This window comes from Sminthopsis crassicaudata, chromosome 2 (assembly GCF_048593235.1).
Source record: "Sminthopsis crassicaudata isolate SCR6 chromosome 2, ASM4859323v1, whole genome shotgun sequence".
NCBI lineage: Eukaryota > Metazoa > Chordata > Mammalia > Dasyuromorphia > Dasyuridae > Sminthopsis > Sminthopsis crassicaudata.
Window position 1 is genome coordinate 443,321,855 of NC_133618.1, and position 15,107 is coordinate 443,336,961.

Below are 15,107 nucleotides of genomic sequence, written 5' to 3' on the forward strand. Positions count from 1 at the left end.
AAGTCTTAGGAGAGGAGTCCTTCTTTTGTGCTGGCCAATAAAGGAGATCTGACCAATCTGTTCAGGCCTTCGCCCACACTTCCCCTTTTCATAGAATAGGCAAAGCCCATTAAAGCAGATATATATTCAGGACCACCCTCATACACACACACACACACACACACACATGCACACACACACACTCTATGGATAATATTTATATAGTACTTATTTATATATTTATGTGTATTACATATTTATATAGCATTATATTTATATATTTATACATATATACACATATGCATTTTGTATGTGTATATACACATGTATAACAAATATATATATATATGTATATATATACATATATATATATATAAAACTATGTCTATAGATACATATAAATATAGTTTTCTCCCTTAGAATGTTAGTTTTTTGATGGCAGGAACTCTTTTGTTTTTGTATCCCCACTGCCTACTGCAGCGTCTTGAACACAGTAGATACTTAAATGATTGTTGCTTGATTGAAGTTATTTAACTTCTCCTGAGCCCAAATTTCCTAATCTGTAAAGTGAAGGGATTGGACTAGATTAAGGTATCCCCCAGCTCTCAGTTCTGTGATGTTTTGGCCTCTGGTCCAGACTCTGTTATTGAGGAGCAATCACCAGATTCCAGGAATATTAATCAGTCCTTTGAATTTGGCTCAGATCCCTCAAGAGACAGCCAAATGCAATCTCTCCTTTAACTGAGCCCTGGGTCCAAATTGTTTTTGCTCTCCTAGAAACCTTAAAGAGAGTCCTCCATTAGCTACTTCTTCTCTGATTGTGGAATGAGAAGTTGATTCCTGGATACGCTCTGGCAATCCTAAAATGAGGAGCCCTGTAGTCATCCTGGGTAAGAGGCAGAGCAAGGTTGACTTATATCTTCAGGAGGGTTACCTAAAACAATTGGCAATCATGGCCTATAAGATTCATTTGAAAGAAATGGGGTTATTGAGCCTATGATACTTTAGGGTAGAAGAAACAGAATAGTTAGATACTTTTGTATTAAACTTCTGGAGAGCAGAACTAGGAGCAATGGGTGGAAATTTCAGACAGGTAGATTGCTGCTTTCAATAAATCAGCATTGGTTAAACACCTACTATGTGCCAGATTCTCACACTAACTATATTATCTAGGCACTGGAGATACAAAGACAAAAATTAAACAGTCCCTACTCTTTGTTGTTTATTTATCTCAGACATGTTCAACTCTTTACAACTTTATTTGGGGTTCTATTGGCAGAGATACTGGAATGGTTTGCCATTGCCTTCTCTGGGCCATTTTACAGATGGGGAAACTGAGGCAAGCAAGGTTAAGTGACTTGCTCAAGGTCATATGGTTAGTAAATGTCTGAGGCTACATTTGAACTCATGAAGATGAGTCTTCCTAAATTCAGGCTTGGCACTCTATCCACTGCGCCACCTAACTGCCCAATCCCACTCTTGGGGTATTTAACACTGTATCAGAAGAAATAATATTTACATATATGAATATATACAGAATAAATACCAAAAGAATAAAAATAAAATAAATTTGCTAAACATAAGGAAGGAACAACTACATGACACAGTGACAAATGAGCTAGGCCTGAAGTCAGGAAGGATCATCTTCATAAGTTCAAATATGGCCCCAGGAACTTACTGGCTATGTAACCCTGGGCAAATTACTTAACCCTATTTGCCTCAGTTTCCTCATCTGTAAAATGATCTGGAGAAGGAAATGACAAGCCATTCCTGTATCCTTCAAGAAACCCCCAAATGGGGTCACAGAAAGTCAAACATGATCAAAAAAACGCAACAGAATAATCTTCCCAATGATATGAAAATAGAATGAACTGCCTTAGAAAGTAGTGAGTTCCCCATGACTAGCAGTTTTTAAGTAGAACTGTATGACCACTTTGTCAGAGATGCTGCAGAGGGGATTCCTATCTTGGTATCAGCCTGGACAAAATGCCCTCTGGGGACCCTTCTGGCTCTGAGATTGTGTGATTCTATAATTGACCAACCCTTCATACTGAACTGAACAACTCTCTTACTAATAAAGAAATAGCATGTTTTCCATTCTCAAATAAAAACAGGAACATGTCCTTCCTCGGAAGATAAGTATGTAGTACAGAAAAAAAAAACATAGCATTAGAATTAAATACTGTGTCTTGCCCTGGGGCTGAGAAGAGACCGCTCCTAATGGAAACAGGTTTGTCTAACCCTTTCCACCATCTTCAAAATCAACACATCCAGAAGGCTGTACTCCTGGGACAGATCTGAACAGGTTCCTAGCTCCTCTGTAATAAATGCATTTTATTCTTTGAGGAACACTGTGAATGTGTGGCAGTGGGAGAAAACAAATTCATCTTGAATCTGAGAAACTGAGTCGAATCCCTTCAACTAGCTATGTGATGTGGGCAATAAACAAGTATTTATTAAGGACCTACTATGAGCAAGGAATCAGGTCAAGCTTAAAGAATTCAACAATCCTAATTCTTGAGGAATTTACATGCAGGGTAACAATCTTGCCAGACTTTAATCTTTAATGATGAATATTATTATATAAAATTATATATAATGTAAAGGCATTGAGATGGAAGATAGGATAAAAAGTCAATTTGGCCTGAATCACACTAAATATAAAAGGGAATAATATGTAACAAGTCTTAAAACACAAGTTGAGGCCAGGTTAAGAAAAGCAAACTTGAAGATCTAAGTCTTGCAAGTCAAGGGCTTCTTAAACTTTTCTCCACCGGTGACCCCTTTTTGCCAAAGAATTTTTTACGGACTTTGGATATATAAAATATGTATACAAACCAAATATTTGCTGATAATAAATCGTACTTTTGAGACCTCCAAGTGCATTTATGAGACCCCCCCCCCGTGCCATGAGATTGTGATCTATAGTTTAAAAAGCTTTGATATAGTCTAATTCTTCATTTTACAAATAAAGGCACTGAGGCCAGAGAGATTATATGTCTAACTCAGGTCACCTAGATAGCAAGTGGCAGAACTGGGAAATTCTGATTTCTATTGTCCCATCAGTAAAAGGAAAGGAGGAACTATTTTTAGGTGGTTGTCTTCTCTACTGAAACATAGCCTGTTTGTAAATATACCATATACTAGCTAGAAGGGTTACAATATGATGCTTTTCCTGAGATATTTGAAAAACATTTGGTATAGAGCCTGTCATAAAATAAGAGCTTAATAAGTGCACATTCCATTCCCTTTCCTTTCCTCATACTCTTATCAGGCAAAGTCACCTTCACTAACTTCTATTTTATAGAATCAAAGATTTAAAAACTAGCATTGTCTTCAGAAACCTGTAATCCTCCCCTTTGACAGGTGAGTAAACTGAGGCACAGAAAGCATAAGGGACTCAGGTTACACAGTTAGTGTCTGAAATGAAATTCATATCCAGATCTTCCTAATTCTGTCCTATACCCCACTCATGACACCCGGCTGTCTGCTTCCATTGATACTGTTTATACTTAACTTTTCCTAGTCCCTCAGCTTCTGATACCTTCCTCTCTAAGGCTATCCTCCATCTATTCTTTATCTATCTATTTATGTACATGTTCTTTCCCCTATTAAAATGTAAACTCCATGAAGTTAGGGATAAATGAATCTTTATTTTTTTATCCCTAGCACAGTGCTTGGCACATATTTGGTACTTAATAAGGACTGGCTGGTAGATTGCTTAATAGATCAGTATCATTGAAGTCATGCATCAAACTTGAGAGCAGAAAGACTATCCTACCCAGACCACCCTTTGGGGATGATCCGAAAAGCAGAGCAAGAATCTGACGGCAGAGGAGTATCCAAAAATGGAGAAGGCTCATTTCAAGCATATCGGAATCCATTTGCTGAAGAAATTAGCCTGGAAATCTCATTAAAAGGGACTTAAATGATTTTTTTTTTTTTTTTTTTTTTTTTAGTTCTATGCAGTCTGAAAATTCAGTGAGGCAGGAGGGGAAGAAGCCCGGTATTCATGTTCTAGTTCTTACACCTCTCATCTGATACACAGCCAGCTTTCACAGGACTGGATTCAATGCAAATGATAAAAATGTTAATTAAAAAAAAAAAAGGCTGCTCTGATTAATCCAAATTCCAGGCGAAGGCTCTGGCCAGCTCTAGTCTTATCTGTGCTGGCTCCCCCAGCCCCTCATTATTGTCAGAGCCGAGATGGAGAAAAGCCCGTGGCAAAGAGAAATAAAGTTTAAATTGTCATTACTTCCCAACTCAGCAGATGTGCTGCTCCTCTGGCCACAGAGGCCCCGTGGACCCCCTTGTCTGCTTCCCAACATGCTTACTTGCTACCCAATTAACCTCCCTCAGAGAGGAGGGTGGTGAAGCTATAGATTTAACTCTTATAGATCGTTGGTTCTAAGTCTTTGAAGCCCTTGAAACAGAAGGAAAACAATCTCTTTGCGGTGAGAATTTAAAATAATGCATTGTCCTGAGGATGGTACTGACCGGGCATCAGGTCATGAACTTGATAGGGGCTTGTTCTGATCCATCCATCCATAACTACCAAACGGAACCTAGAGGAGCTGAACCCTATGACCTTGGTCTCATTAATGCCATACTCATGCTAGTGCTCTGAGCCAACTGGTTCCACAACAAGGATGCCCCAGGAATCAGCCGGATCTTATGACCAGGATGATTTGCTCCTATTCATTAACCTCTCTTATTTTCTTTCTGTGTCTTTTGTGTTTGCACCAGCTCTGCATGCAGTATTGGCCAGAGAAAACGTCTTGTTGTTATGGGCCAATCCAGGTGGAGTTTGTATCAGCTGACATTGACGAAGACATCATCAATAGGATATTCCGAATCTGCAACATGGCAAGAGTAAGTCCAGTGTCTGCCCCAATTTTTCTTCATCTGGATGATTTTATTTATCTACATGTTTGCAAGAAGCATGAGATGGAGACGACTAAGATAAGTGGATAGGTGAATTAAGCTCCCTTCCCTGTCTTCATGATGAAATTAGAAGCAATGAAGGTATGCTCTTTACATCCTGTAACACTGTTGGACAGACTGGATAACTCAATTGGGCAGGTGTACTCTATTCAACCCCTGTGTGCCCCCAAACAAAAGATTAGGTAGGAGAGATTGTGTGAAAATACAAGTAACTATACTTCTAGGCAAGACACTGACTGACCTAATGTTCCCCACTGCATCTCAGAACTAGGGCATGTGCTAGTGAGCTGTTATCTTAAAGGGAGGAAATCATAATTCTGTTTGATACTCACTGGCACTCTGCTTGGTCCCCAAACCTTATCTGACTTCAGACAGATTACTAGCCATTCAAATAACAAAGAAAGCAGACCTGAGCTTCTTTTTTCCCATATACCCCCTTTTCTTATTCTGGATGGATGGGTATCAAGGGAAATATGAAAATAGATATTTAAAAGCAGTGTATTTGTAATACAGAGACGTGAGTTTGAGTCCCAGGCCCAGGATTTGCTTAGTTAATAGGATTTTGGGCAAAGCACTTTTCCCTGGATTTCTGTTTCCTCACCTGTAAAATGACATTTTTTTTAAGCTGGAAAATACTGTCATTATATCTTGTGACTATTCTAGCCATGACTCAAATCACTGGTTTTAGGCCTGGGGGGTTCTTAGTCCTAGAATGTCCTTTATAAGAATCTCCTTAACAATTGTCTAAATGGTGCTTTCACTTTCATGGACCTGTAAAGGATTACACCTTCATAGCACTAGAATGTAACAGAATCAATTGACTCCATTTTCAGCCACAAGATGGGTATCGTATTGTCCAGCATTTACAGTACATTGGCTGGCCTGCCTATCGGGACACACCTCCTTCCAAACGCTCCCTTCTGAAAGTCGTCCGGCGACTAGAGAAGTGGCAGGAACAATATGATGGGAGGGATGGACGAACTGTTGTCCACTGCTTGTAAGTGTAACAAAATCCCTCTGAGGACGTGAGGTTGGCTGGTGGGGTGGTGCCTGAGGAAATTTAGAAGCACACTGATGCACTCAACTAGATGAAATTCACCACCATGATCGTTTTTGCTGTGGACTAAAAGGATCCAGTAATAATCCAAATGAGATAGTGGAGCAGGGTAAGAGAAGCATTAAACCAGGAATCAGGAGATTTTATTTCAAGGGGTTGGTTCTGCTTCTGATTCACTTGGATCTGGAGCAAGTCATATCCACTCCCTCATCTGTAAGATGGGAGAAAATAAACTTGAACCACCCAATTCGCAAAGCATCTCTAAATTTAAACCCCTATATAAACCTACAAAAGCATTTTGCAAATATTATCCACTATTTTTCATCTTATATTGTTCTCAATCATGCCTTTCTGCAGTCTCTCCAAGGGGATCCCCATCACACTGGTGGTCTTCTAAGTCATGAACGTAAGAGCAATTGTCAGGCTTTGGCTACATGACTGGTGCACCTCCTTTTCTAATTACGTATGCCCTTGGTAATGGCTCTCAGGTTTTCTATTGAGAACATATCAGTGTTAGAAATTTGCAAATCTATATGTAGATAATGATGATGATGATGAAATGTAGAACATCTTATGGCAAATAAAGGGAGATAAAAAGATAAGACATTGGCCCAGTCCTCATCAGGAGTACTGTCTATTAAGGAAATAGGACATGGACATAAATGACAATAATACATAATAGTGACAGTGTGCTGATGGTTTATAGGAGAGGAAGCCTCTTCATTGAAAACTCATACAAGGCTTTAATTTGGGTCTTGACTCATTTGTCAGTTCTAGGAGACAAATCTCTTTTTTTTCCTCTGTACCTAGAAATGGTGGTGGACGAAGTGGAACCTTCTGTGCCATCTGCAGTGTATGTGAAATGATCCAACAACAAAATATCATTGATGTGTTCCACATAGTGAAAACATTGAGGAACAACAAATCCAATATGGTGGAAACGCTGGTAAGTTTCTAGAAAATAGGAGGAGTGATGCTGGCTTAAACTAATTCTATTTAATTCAATTCAACAAACATTTATTAAGCATTTATATGCTAGGCACAAGGCTATACACTGGCAAGACAAAGGGAGAAGAAAAAAATAGTCCCTGCCACTCTATTATTTACAAAAAATAAACATGAATCAGAGTGGGGAGCCACAACTCTGGTATTCATTTCTACTCCTACAAATACCAAGCCCTTGGCTGTCAGATGAGCCAAAGGGCATATCTCCACTCCATAAAAATTCCTCCGCCAATATATTCTCCTCTAACATAGTCTAATAAAGTCTTATTCATGCTAACTTTTGGGGGAAAGTCTATTGAATCATCTAGAAAGAAATTAAATTTTATTTACAAGTACATTCAACACCTGGAGCTAGGGTTAAAACAAAGAAGTTTTTGCTAATATGTCGGACCATAAATAATCAGATATTATTGAACAGGAAAGATGATTGAACAAATCTGTCAGAGTATCAAAAAAAAAATGACAATTAGCATACTGCAATACCACAAGGGTCTGTCATTTTTGTCCTTGGAGTTGATCCTTCCAATGCAATTGATTATAAGCTCTCTGTGTCTTAATGGGTTGTATCAGGAGTTGTTATAACCAAAAATAAACCATTCCCAATCAGCTAATAAGCCTCACAGAACTTCACCAAATTGACTATTGTGTAACAGACACACAGTCACTCAGCCTGTATATACTTAATACGTTTCTAACTTGAAGGACCTGCTTACTCTTACTTGCCCATGGCTTGGCTTTGAAAAACCCAGTTTTAACCTAGAAGATGGAAAATCTGGAGGCATAGGAAGAAGATGACTTGGGGAGTTTAATTAGCATATTGATTATTTTTAGGTAAATGGGTACTTTGGACATCCTTAAATAGTTTGAAAGAACTCCCTATATAATCTTTTTAATTAATTTGGTCATTCATTCATTCAACGCTTACTTAATGCATACTGTGTACTAGGTGCTACAAGGGCTACAAAGATGATTAAGTCCTCCCTACTTCCTGGAGATCACAGCCAAGTACACTATTCATTTGCTTCCAAACTTCTTTCTCAGAGATAGTACTCAGGGAAATTTCAGTTCTATCCTTGCTAAAATCCTTACCAATTTCAAGTTATGAAGTCTGACTGAATGAAATGCAATTCCTATTTATTCTTAATGCCTCAGTGCTCCATTTGTCCACCTAAAAAGATAGGTTTACTGTAGGACTTAGCTCATTTTGGTTATTTACTCTAAAATGGTCAGCATGAAAGGCACCACTGAAATTCAAAGTGCTCACTTTGCTTCTATTACATTTCCAGAAATGCCCCTGTTTGTATGATTCAAGGAACGTTTGGCTAATTTCAAAATTAGTTTCTGTTCTGGGACACACAGAAACCAGAAAAGAATAGATAGGGATTAGAAAGCCTAGAATGGTGCTAGGTAACAGGGAAAATACTGTGAATTAAAATCCATCATGCATGGCTTAAAAGCTAGGGAATCTACAGAGAAATATTACAAGGTGATTCTTTCATATGTTCATTACTAAAGTTTCTAAGTAATTCTCTCAACAAAATTCTTAACAAAGCTCTTCTTTTGTCTCTTTCTTAGGATCAATATAAGTTTGTATACGAAGTCGCACTGGAATACTTAAGTTCATTTTAGCCTAATGGAAAAGGAAACCCTCTGGTATCTCAAAAGCTCCCTTTTCTCTGAAAGGCAGTAACCAGTGTATAAGGAGTGAGAGACTGGACAGATCCTGATACCACAGAGAAGACTTGGGGACCCCTGCTTTCCCCTGTAGCACTTACTGCTTCATCAATGGTGTCTTGTTCACCCCAAGAAGTTTAGAGGCCAGATGGGAGAGTTTCCTTTCTAATGGCCCTATGTCTGGAGCACCATGTTGGATCTCCCTCACCTGCACCTGGAGCAATTGGAATTTCTGATCCCAAAGCTCTTGCTTCTTTTGTTCTTTTCAAGTTTGTGAATCTCATGCTACTGTCTTTTGGAAAAGCCAAACCCAATGGAGGCAGAGACATAGAAGGAAGGAGGCATGTGGGTCCTCTGCAACATCCCTGTCATATGGGGGTAGATTATAAAGAGCACAGATTCCTTATCTTGTGTAAGGGAATCAAGTCCCTTAAGGTCAATGGTCTGTTGTCTTCTCCTTCTGGATCCCCAGTACCCCCAAGCCCAGTGACCTGCACTGACCCTACTGGACCAAGCCTCCACATGCCGTTGCTGCCGCAGTGCCAGACTTTGGTGCACCCTCAGCGCATCACACACACACACAACCTGCATGTGGCCCTGTTCCATTGCCATCCCCCTCAGCTTTGACCTCAGTTTTCTGTCTTGTTAACAGAACCAGGGCCAAACGCAGAATCCTGTTCATATTATTTTCTGGGCTTTTGTGGTCAGTTGGGGGGATGCTCAAAAGCTTGTCAGTCCTTCTGTGTGTGTCCTAGATTGTGCCTGCCTCTTGTGTTGCCAGTCAGGCATCTTGACCCCTGAAACTTCGGGGGACTCCTAAGTGGTGGTCTACTGAGTTTCTATGATGTCACCCCTGTGAAGGGGACAGAGTATTTTTCAACAGTGTACCTGAAAAAAAAAATGATTTTTTCAATGTAAAAAAAAGTTCATTTTAGCCTAGTGGAATGTAATAGTTTCTCATCTCATAAAAATGGAAATGTTTGAAGGATATGTCTAGAACTTGTATTAGCTGACAATGCGGGGTTTGGAAGGTTGGGTAATGCGTCCAAACAAGATTAGATACAAACTGGGACTGTGAGTTAGTTTTGGTGAGTTCCTTTGGCCTGTACTGTGGGTGTGCTTTGTTTCTTTTTCTATCAAATTCTTTTTTTAAATAGCAACTACAAAGTAGAGGGAGGAACAGAGGAGACAGGATCCATAGCCTGCGGCCATCTTGGTAAAGACAATATATGGATGTCTTTGCTCCAGTTGCTTTCTGACCTGTTAGGGAGTGGAAGGGATAAGCTCTGAGCCCCAAGTACAGGGTAGGCCTCTTGAAGATCTTTTTTCTCAATTTTTAATTTCTAAATCTCCAGATTTCTGATAAAAATTTCAAGGTACATTATTCCCATTAAAAAACATAGTATAAATAATTCCATATGCTTCTGAATTTGGTAACTTGTAAATGAAAAGTCATTTTTATGTTGCCCTTCCCATAGCTGACTCTCAGTTTTCTAGTTTGGTGGCCCACTGGATCCCAGGGAAATAGCAGCTATAGTGTATTTGTGTAATAATTCCTATGCTTTCCTGATCCTCTGCTGGGGAGAGAGACACTTCGTTGTCATAGCCCAAACAGCTTCCTTGGTATGTCTGTCTTATAAAGCACAATAGTAAGGAGGAACAGAGACACAGAGAGACCTGTGTTCCTCGGGGAACCAGACTGACCATGCCTCCCTCCCAATGCCTCTACCTTCCAACTCCTACCTTCCTGAAACCTAAACTTTCTTTCCTAAGATTCTAAAACTTTTATTCTGAAAGAGGAGATGTCTTAAAATTAATCAATAAAAAAGCATTTATTAAGCATTTACTTTATGCAAGAAATTGTGCTGGGATATGGAAACAAAAAGTGAAATAGGCCCTGACCTCACAGCAGACTCTTCTCAAAGATGTATGGACTGTAATTAATAATAAGATGTAAATGGTTAGCATGAGAACCTTTTCAGTGAGAGAGCTAGGATGGAGAGAGAGCACAAAGCATCACCAAGTGCCAGAACAGAGAAATTAGGAAAGTCCAGTCCAAGGTGGGAACAGCAGAAAAAACTACCCAAATTCATCAGTGGACAGGACTGACCCTGGCTGCTTGTATATCTGTGTGTGCATAGGCAAATGAGGTGCGTGCTGAATTTTCAGTGACTTAGAATATCAGAGACTGACTATGGCCAGTCAATACCCTAGCAAAAAGTTGGAAACCCAGAAACATGGCCCCAATTTTTTCTGCAGCAGAATTTCTTCTGAAATATCTCTACCCTTAGTCATTTGTGCTTATGAGGATCTTTTTCAGAAGTACTTACTGAGGAATTTTAATCCATTGGTGATGCTGTCTGCCCAAACTGAATACAGGAACAAATCCCTGGAAATGATCCTAAAGAAGGTCCTCTGGACTGGGGATAAAGTGATGTGTTTGTATGGGGGCTGAGAAGATGGCCTTCCCCAAAACCAGATACTGCCATGCATTGAGGTGAGCAGCTACAAAAGGATGGCGGAACCACGGGAGTAGACACCCTTAGCTGCTTATCAAAGATTCTCTCAGCTTTGGCCTCCAGCAAGACAGGACAAAGCTTGGGTCCTAGATCTGCCATTTCCCAATGGCCTTAGTTTCCTACTTTGAACAAAGGGATGGAGGTGAGGTAGACCAAAGGGTCTAATGGATCATTTCTGCTTACTAATGAGATGAAAACTGCCTAAAATAGGTTCACTTTTTCAGAGCTTATAGATATGTGGGCAAACACAGTTAGTTAGTTATTCTGTGCCAGATGTAAGAATTACTGTTCTTTTCCCCCCTCACTTTTCTTTTCTTTGCTTTATTTCTTCATTAGGATTTCTCACCAAACAAATATACAGGTATTGAGATATAACATCTCTAAGAAAGGCTTGAGCTGGGCTCTCCCTGCTAGGCTTTGTCACCAGCAGTAGAGTTTCTGGCATCATGAATATCAAATCAACCTGGGAGTCTGCTCCAAAGCTTAGCTTGGGGAATCTGCAGGAAAACAAGTTCAAATGAGCGGGAGCAGCATTGCTGCTGGGGTTAAATCTGAAGACAGAAAAAGTCATAGAAACAAACCCCATTCCATACCCAGGCACAGATCTGAAGTCCCTTTCCAACTTCATGACTCAGAACCAAGAGAACAGAGTTTAAAGGACTATTGGAAGTCATCTAGTCCAATCTTCATTTTTCAAGTGAGTAAACCAGGGCTAAAATTTATGTGACTTGCCCAAGGTCACACAGATAGTGATAGAGCTGAGATTTGAGCCCAAGTTGACTGGCTTCTAAACTCAGTCTGGTGTTAAACCAATCTGACTAAATCAAATTTTCTTTCCATGGTAACACACAACCTTATCATCTCTAAAGAGATTGCAGATGATGTACAAAGCAATGCAGAAATACACAGAGAGTGCAAATGGACATCTGTTTATATCTATAACTTGTATGTTAGAAGTGACCTTGTCAAAAGACTCTCAAACACATTGGATGCTAAACCAGGAAAAGGACCTCTCACATAGCACGATCGTGGGATAAAAAACAAACCAGTGGCTACCCTGGTATTCATGAAATAGCCAAAGAAATAGAGTAAGCCCCCTGCATATTTTAGAAGTAGTACATGAATGATCAGGTGTGCAAGTGTTGAGATCTGTACCAGTGAGAGATCTTGTTGCTGTTGTTCAGTCATTCTGTCATGCTCATCGTTATGACCTCATATGAGTTTTTCTTGGTAAGAATATTGGGATGGTTTGCCATTTCTTTCTCTAGTAGATTAAGGCAAATGGGTTGAAGTAGCTTGCCCAACATCACACAGCTAGTGAGTACCTGAGGCCACATTCAAAATCAGATTTTCCAGATTGAAGTACTCTATCCATTGAGCCATCCGGGCTGCCTGAAAGAACAACTCATGCCAGTGAGATCACAGACTCATTAAGGCATGATGACATCAACCTATATATTTGCTATTTCTCCCCTTTCTGGTACCATAGTTCTTTTAGGACCCGTCTTCAAATAACTTATGTTCTTTTGGAATGAGAGGCAGGGTGAGGAGGATGGGGAGATATGACCTGTCTGTAGATAAGAGAAAGGGGTTATCTTTAGAAGCATCAGGACATGATGTCACTGGTGCAGACTCTCCTTTCTCAGAGTACAAGGCTGATGCACCAACAACAAGGATAAGGTTTTACTGAGAATCTCCAGGCCAGCCTTTTCCACTGGCAGAGTGGCTCCTTGGAAGGAGGCAAATGAATATGGAAAAGCCTTGGAGCTCCTCAAAACGCAAATAACATCCAGTAATGAGGCTGTGTCTAAGTGTGTGTGTGTATGTGTGTGTGTGTGTGTGTGTGTGTGTGTGTGTGTGTGTGTGTGTGTGTGTGTAATCCCACAAGACCAATTTAAACATCCCTTTTACACAGATGGCCTTCTCCAAAGCAGGGGAGTCTTTGTTATGTGTCATAGGCTTGAAAACTAGAAAGGACATAAGCAATCATTTGTCTTATTCTCTTATTGTGCCAATGAGGAAACTGAGGGCTCACAGAAGTTAAGTAACCCAGGCAAGAATTCAAACCAAGTCCTCTGACTCAAGTGTGCTCACTTGTTCTCATGCTCTCTCTCTCTCTCTCTCTCTCTCTCTCTCTCTCTCTCTCTCTCTCTCTCTCTCTCTCTCTCTCTCCATCTCTCTGCTTCTCTCTTTCTCTCTTTTTCTCTCTCTCCATCTTTCTGCTTCTTTCTCTCTTTCTCTCTCTCTCTTTCACCTCTCACTCTCTCTATTCTCTCTCTTCCTCCCTCCCTTCTCCTTCTCTCTGTCTCTCTCTGTCTCTGTCTCTATCTCTCTACTTCTCACTTTCTCTCAACCTCTTACTCTCTCTTTCAATCTCTCATTCTCTTTCACCTCTTGTTCTCTCTTTTTCACATCTCACTTTCTTTTTCACCTCTGTCTGTCTCTGTCTCTCCCTTTCTCTCTCTGTCTCCCTTTCTCTGTCTCTCTCTCTCTCTGTCTCTCTCTCTCTCTCTTTCTCTCTCTCTCTCTCTCTCTCTCTCTCTCTCTCTCTCTCTCTCTCTGTCCTCTCTCTCTGTCTCTCTCTCTCTCTCTCTCTCTCTCTCTCTCTCTCTCTCTCTCTGTCTCTATGTCTCTGTCTCTGTCTCTGTCTCTGTCTCTCTCTCTCTCTCTCTCTCTCTCTCTCTCTCTTCTCTCTCTCTCTCTCTTTCTCTCTCTCTCTCTTTCTCTCTCCCCTCTCTTGACTATACCTATGTGTGCACTGACCTCACAATTGGGAAGTTAAGGTAATGAAGCCCAAAAAAGAAGACATTGTAGCAGACACAGGGAAAGAATCATAGATCCAGAGTTTGGAGGGGCCTCTGAGAACATCTGTTTAAATCCTCTCTTTTTTCCTGATGAGGAAATGGTGAGTGAGATTAGGTTATGCCCAAGAGCATAAAGATAGGATCAGAAGTGGGAAACTTAGATTGTCTGATTCCAGATCTGATGCCTTTTCACTACAGTGTGCTGCCTCAGTCTATGAAGAAAGGCACGTGGTACCCAGGTGAGAAGGTAAAGATTCTTCACTCTGAAAGGATGGAGGCCGAGTGTTGAAATATTGTTAAGAGTTGGATGGCCTTACTCACCAAATCCTACAACACCAAGTACAGAAAACATCTTCAGATCATGAAAGAGGCATTTAGGATATTCAGAGAGGGGGGGCAGATTTATTAATAGTAAAATGAAGAAATTAATTGCCCTAACTCAAAGATCTATAAATGCATTCCTAAAGAAGCTAAGATAAATTTCTAGGCCCTTGACAATGATAGGATATTAAAGAAAATGGTGTTTGAATGTGTCCCTAGTCTTTGAGATTGATGTCAGGGAAGAAGCTCAAATCCAGCCCCAAATCAGCTTTCAGTATACTAACTAAAACAGCATCCTAGTCTAGAACACAGAGGATCTGGCCTTAAATGGTAGTCCTTTTCAGGAGTGAAAAGAATGTGGGCAAATCCTGTAATATTCTAAACAGGAAATTACCAGAAGGGTTTATCAGGCCAATAAACTATCAGTGACCCAAAAAGGAAGTATATGGGATCTGGGAAAAACCATAAAGGAAGATAAGAAGAAAGGAACCTGGTTCCTCTGTAAACAAGCTCCTTCTCCTGTTCTGAGCACCTCAACCCAAGCTTGCTCATTTAGGCTTTTGCTAGACCAGGTGGTAGAGTTCAGAAATGTTTGTGCTCTTGGATACATCTCTAGAAGCAAGAGACCACTTCCCTTGTCCCTATTGCAGTAGCAGGCCATCCACTGAGGCATTCTAGAGAAGATGAGGCCAGAAGTCAGGAGCAAAGAATTCACCTCAGAAGAAAATGCCTCCAGAAAGAGAAGTAGGTGTAGAATGGGGGTCAGAGAGAGATGGAAATGAGCTAGGATCGATATCATGTTTG

At 40.3% G+C, this 15,107-nt stretch overlaps 1 protein-coding gene across 10 annotated transcripts in view; it reads left to right on the plus strand.

Annotated features, from left to right (window-relative positions):
* The window catches only part of PTPRT (protein tyrosine phosphatase receptor type T), a 1,285,960-nt gene extending 1,275,459 nt beyond the window's left edge, over positions 1-10,501 (plus strand). For all 10 annotated transcript variants that reach the window (XM_074292616.1, XM_074292619.1, XM_074292617.1 and 7 more), the window contains 4 exons: positions 4,726-4,851; positions 5,757-5,920; positions 6,791-6,926; positions 8,561-10,501. In XM_074292616.1, coding sequence (XP_074148717.1) covers positions 4,726-4,851; positions 5,757-5,920; positions 6,791-6,926; positions 8,561-8,614 — 480 coding nt within the window. In that variant the 3' untranslated portion in view covers positions 8,615-10,501. The remainder of the gene's footprint in view (positions 1-4,725; positions 4,852-5,756; positions 5,921-6,790; positions 6,927-8,560) is intronic.
* Positions 10,502-15,107: the final 4,606 nt, after the last annotated feature.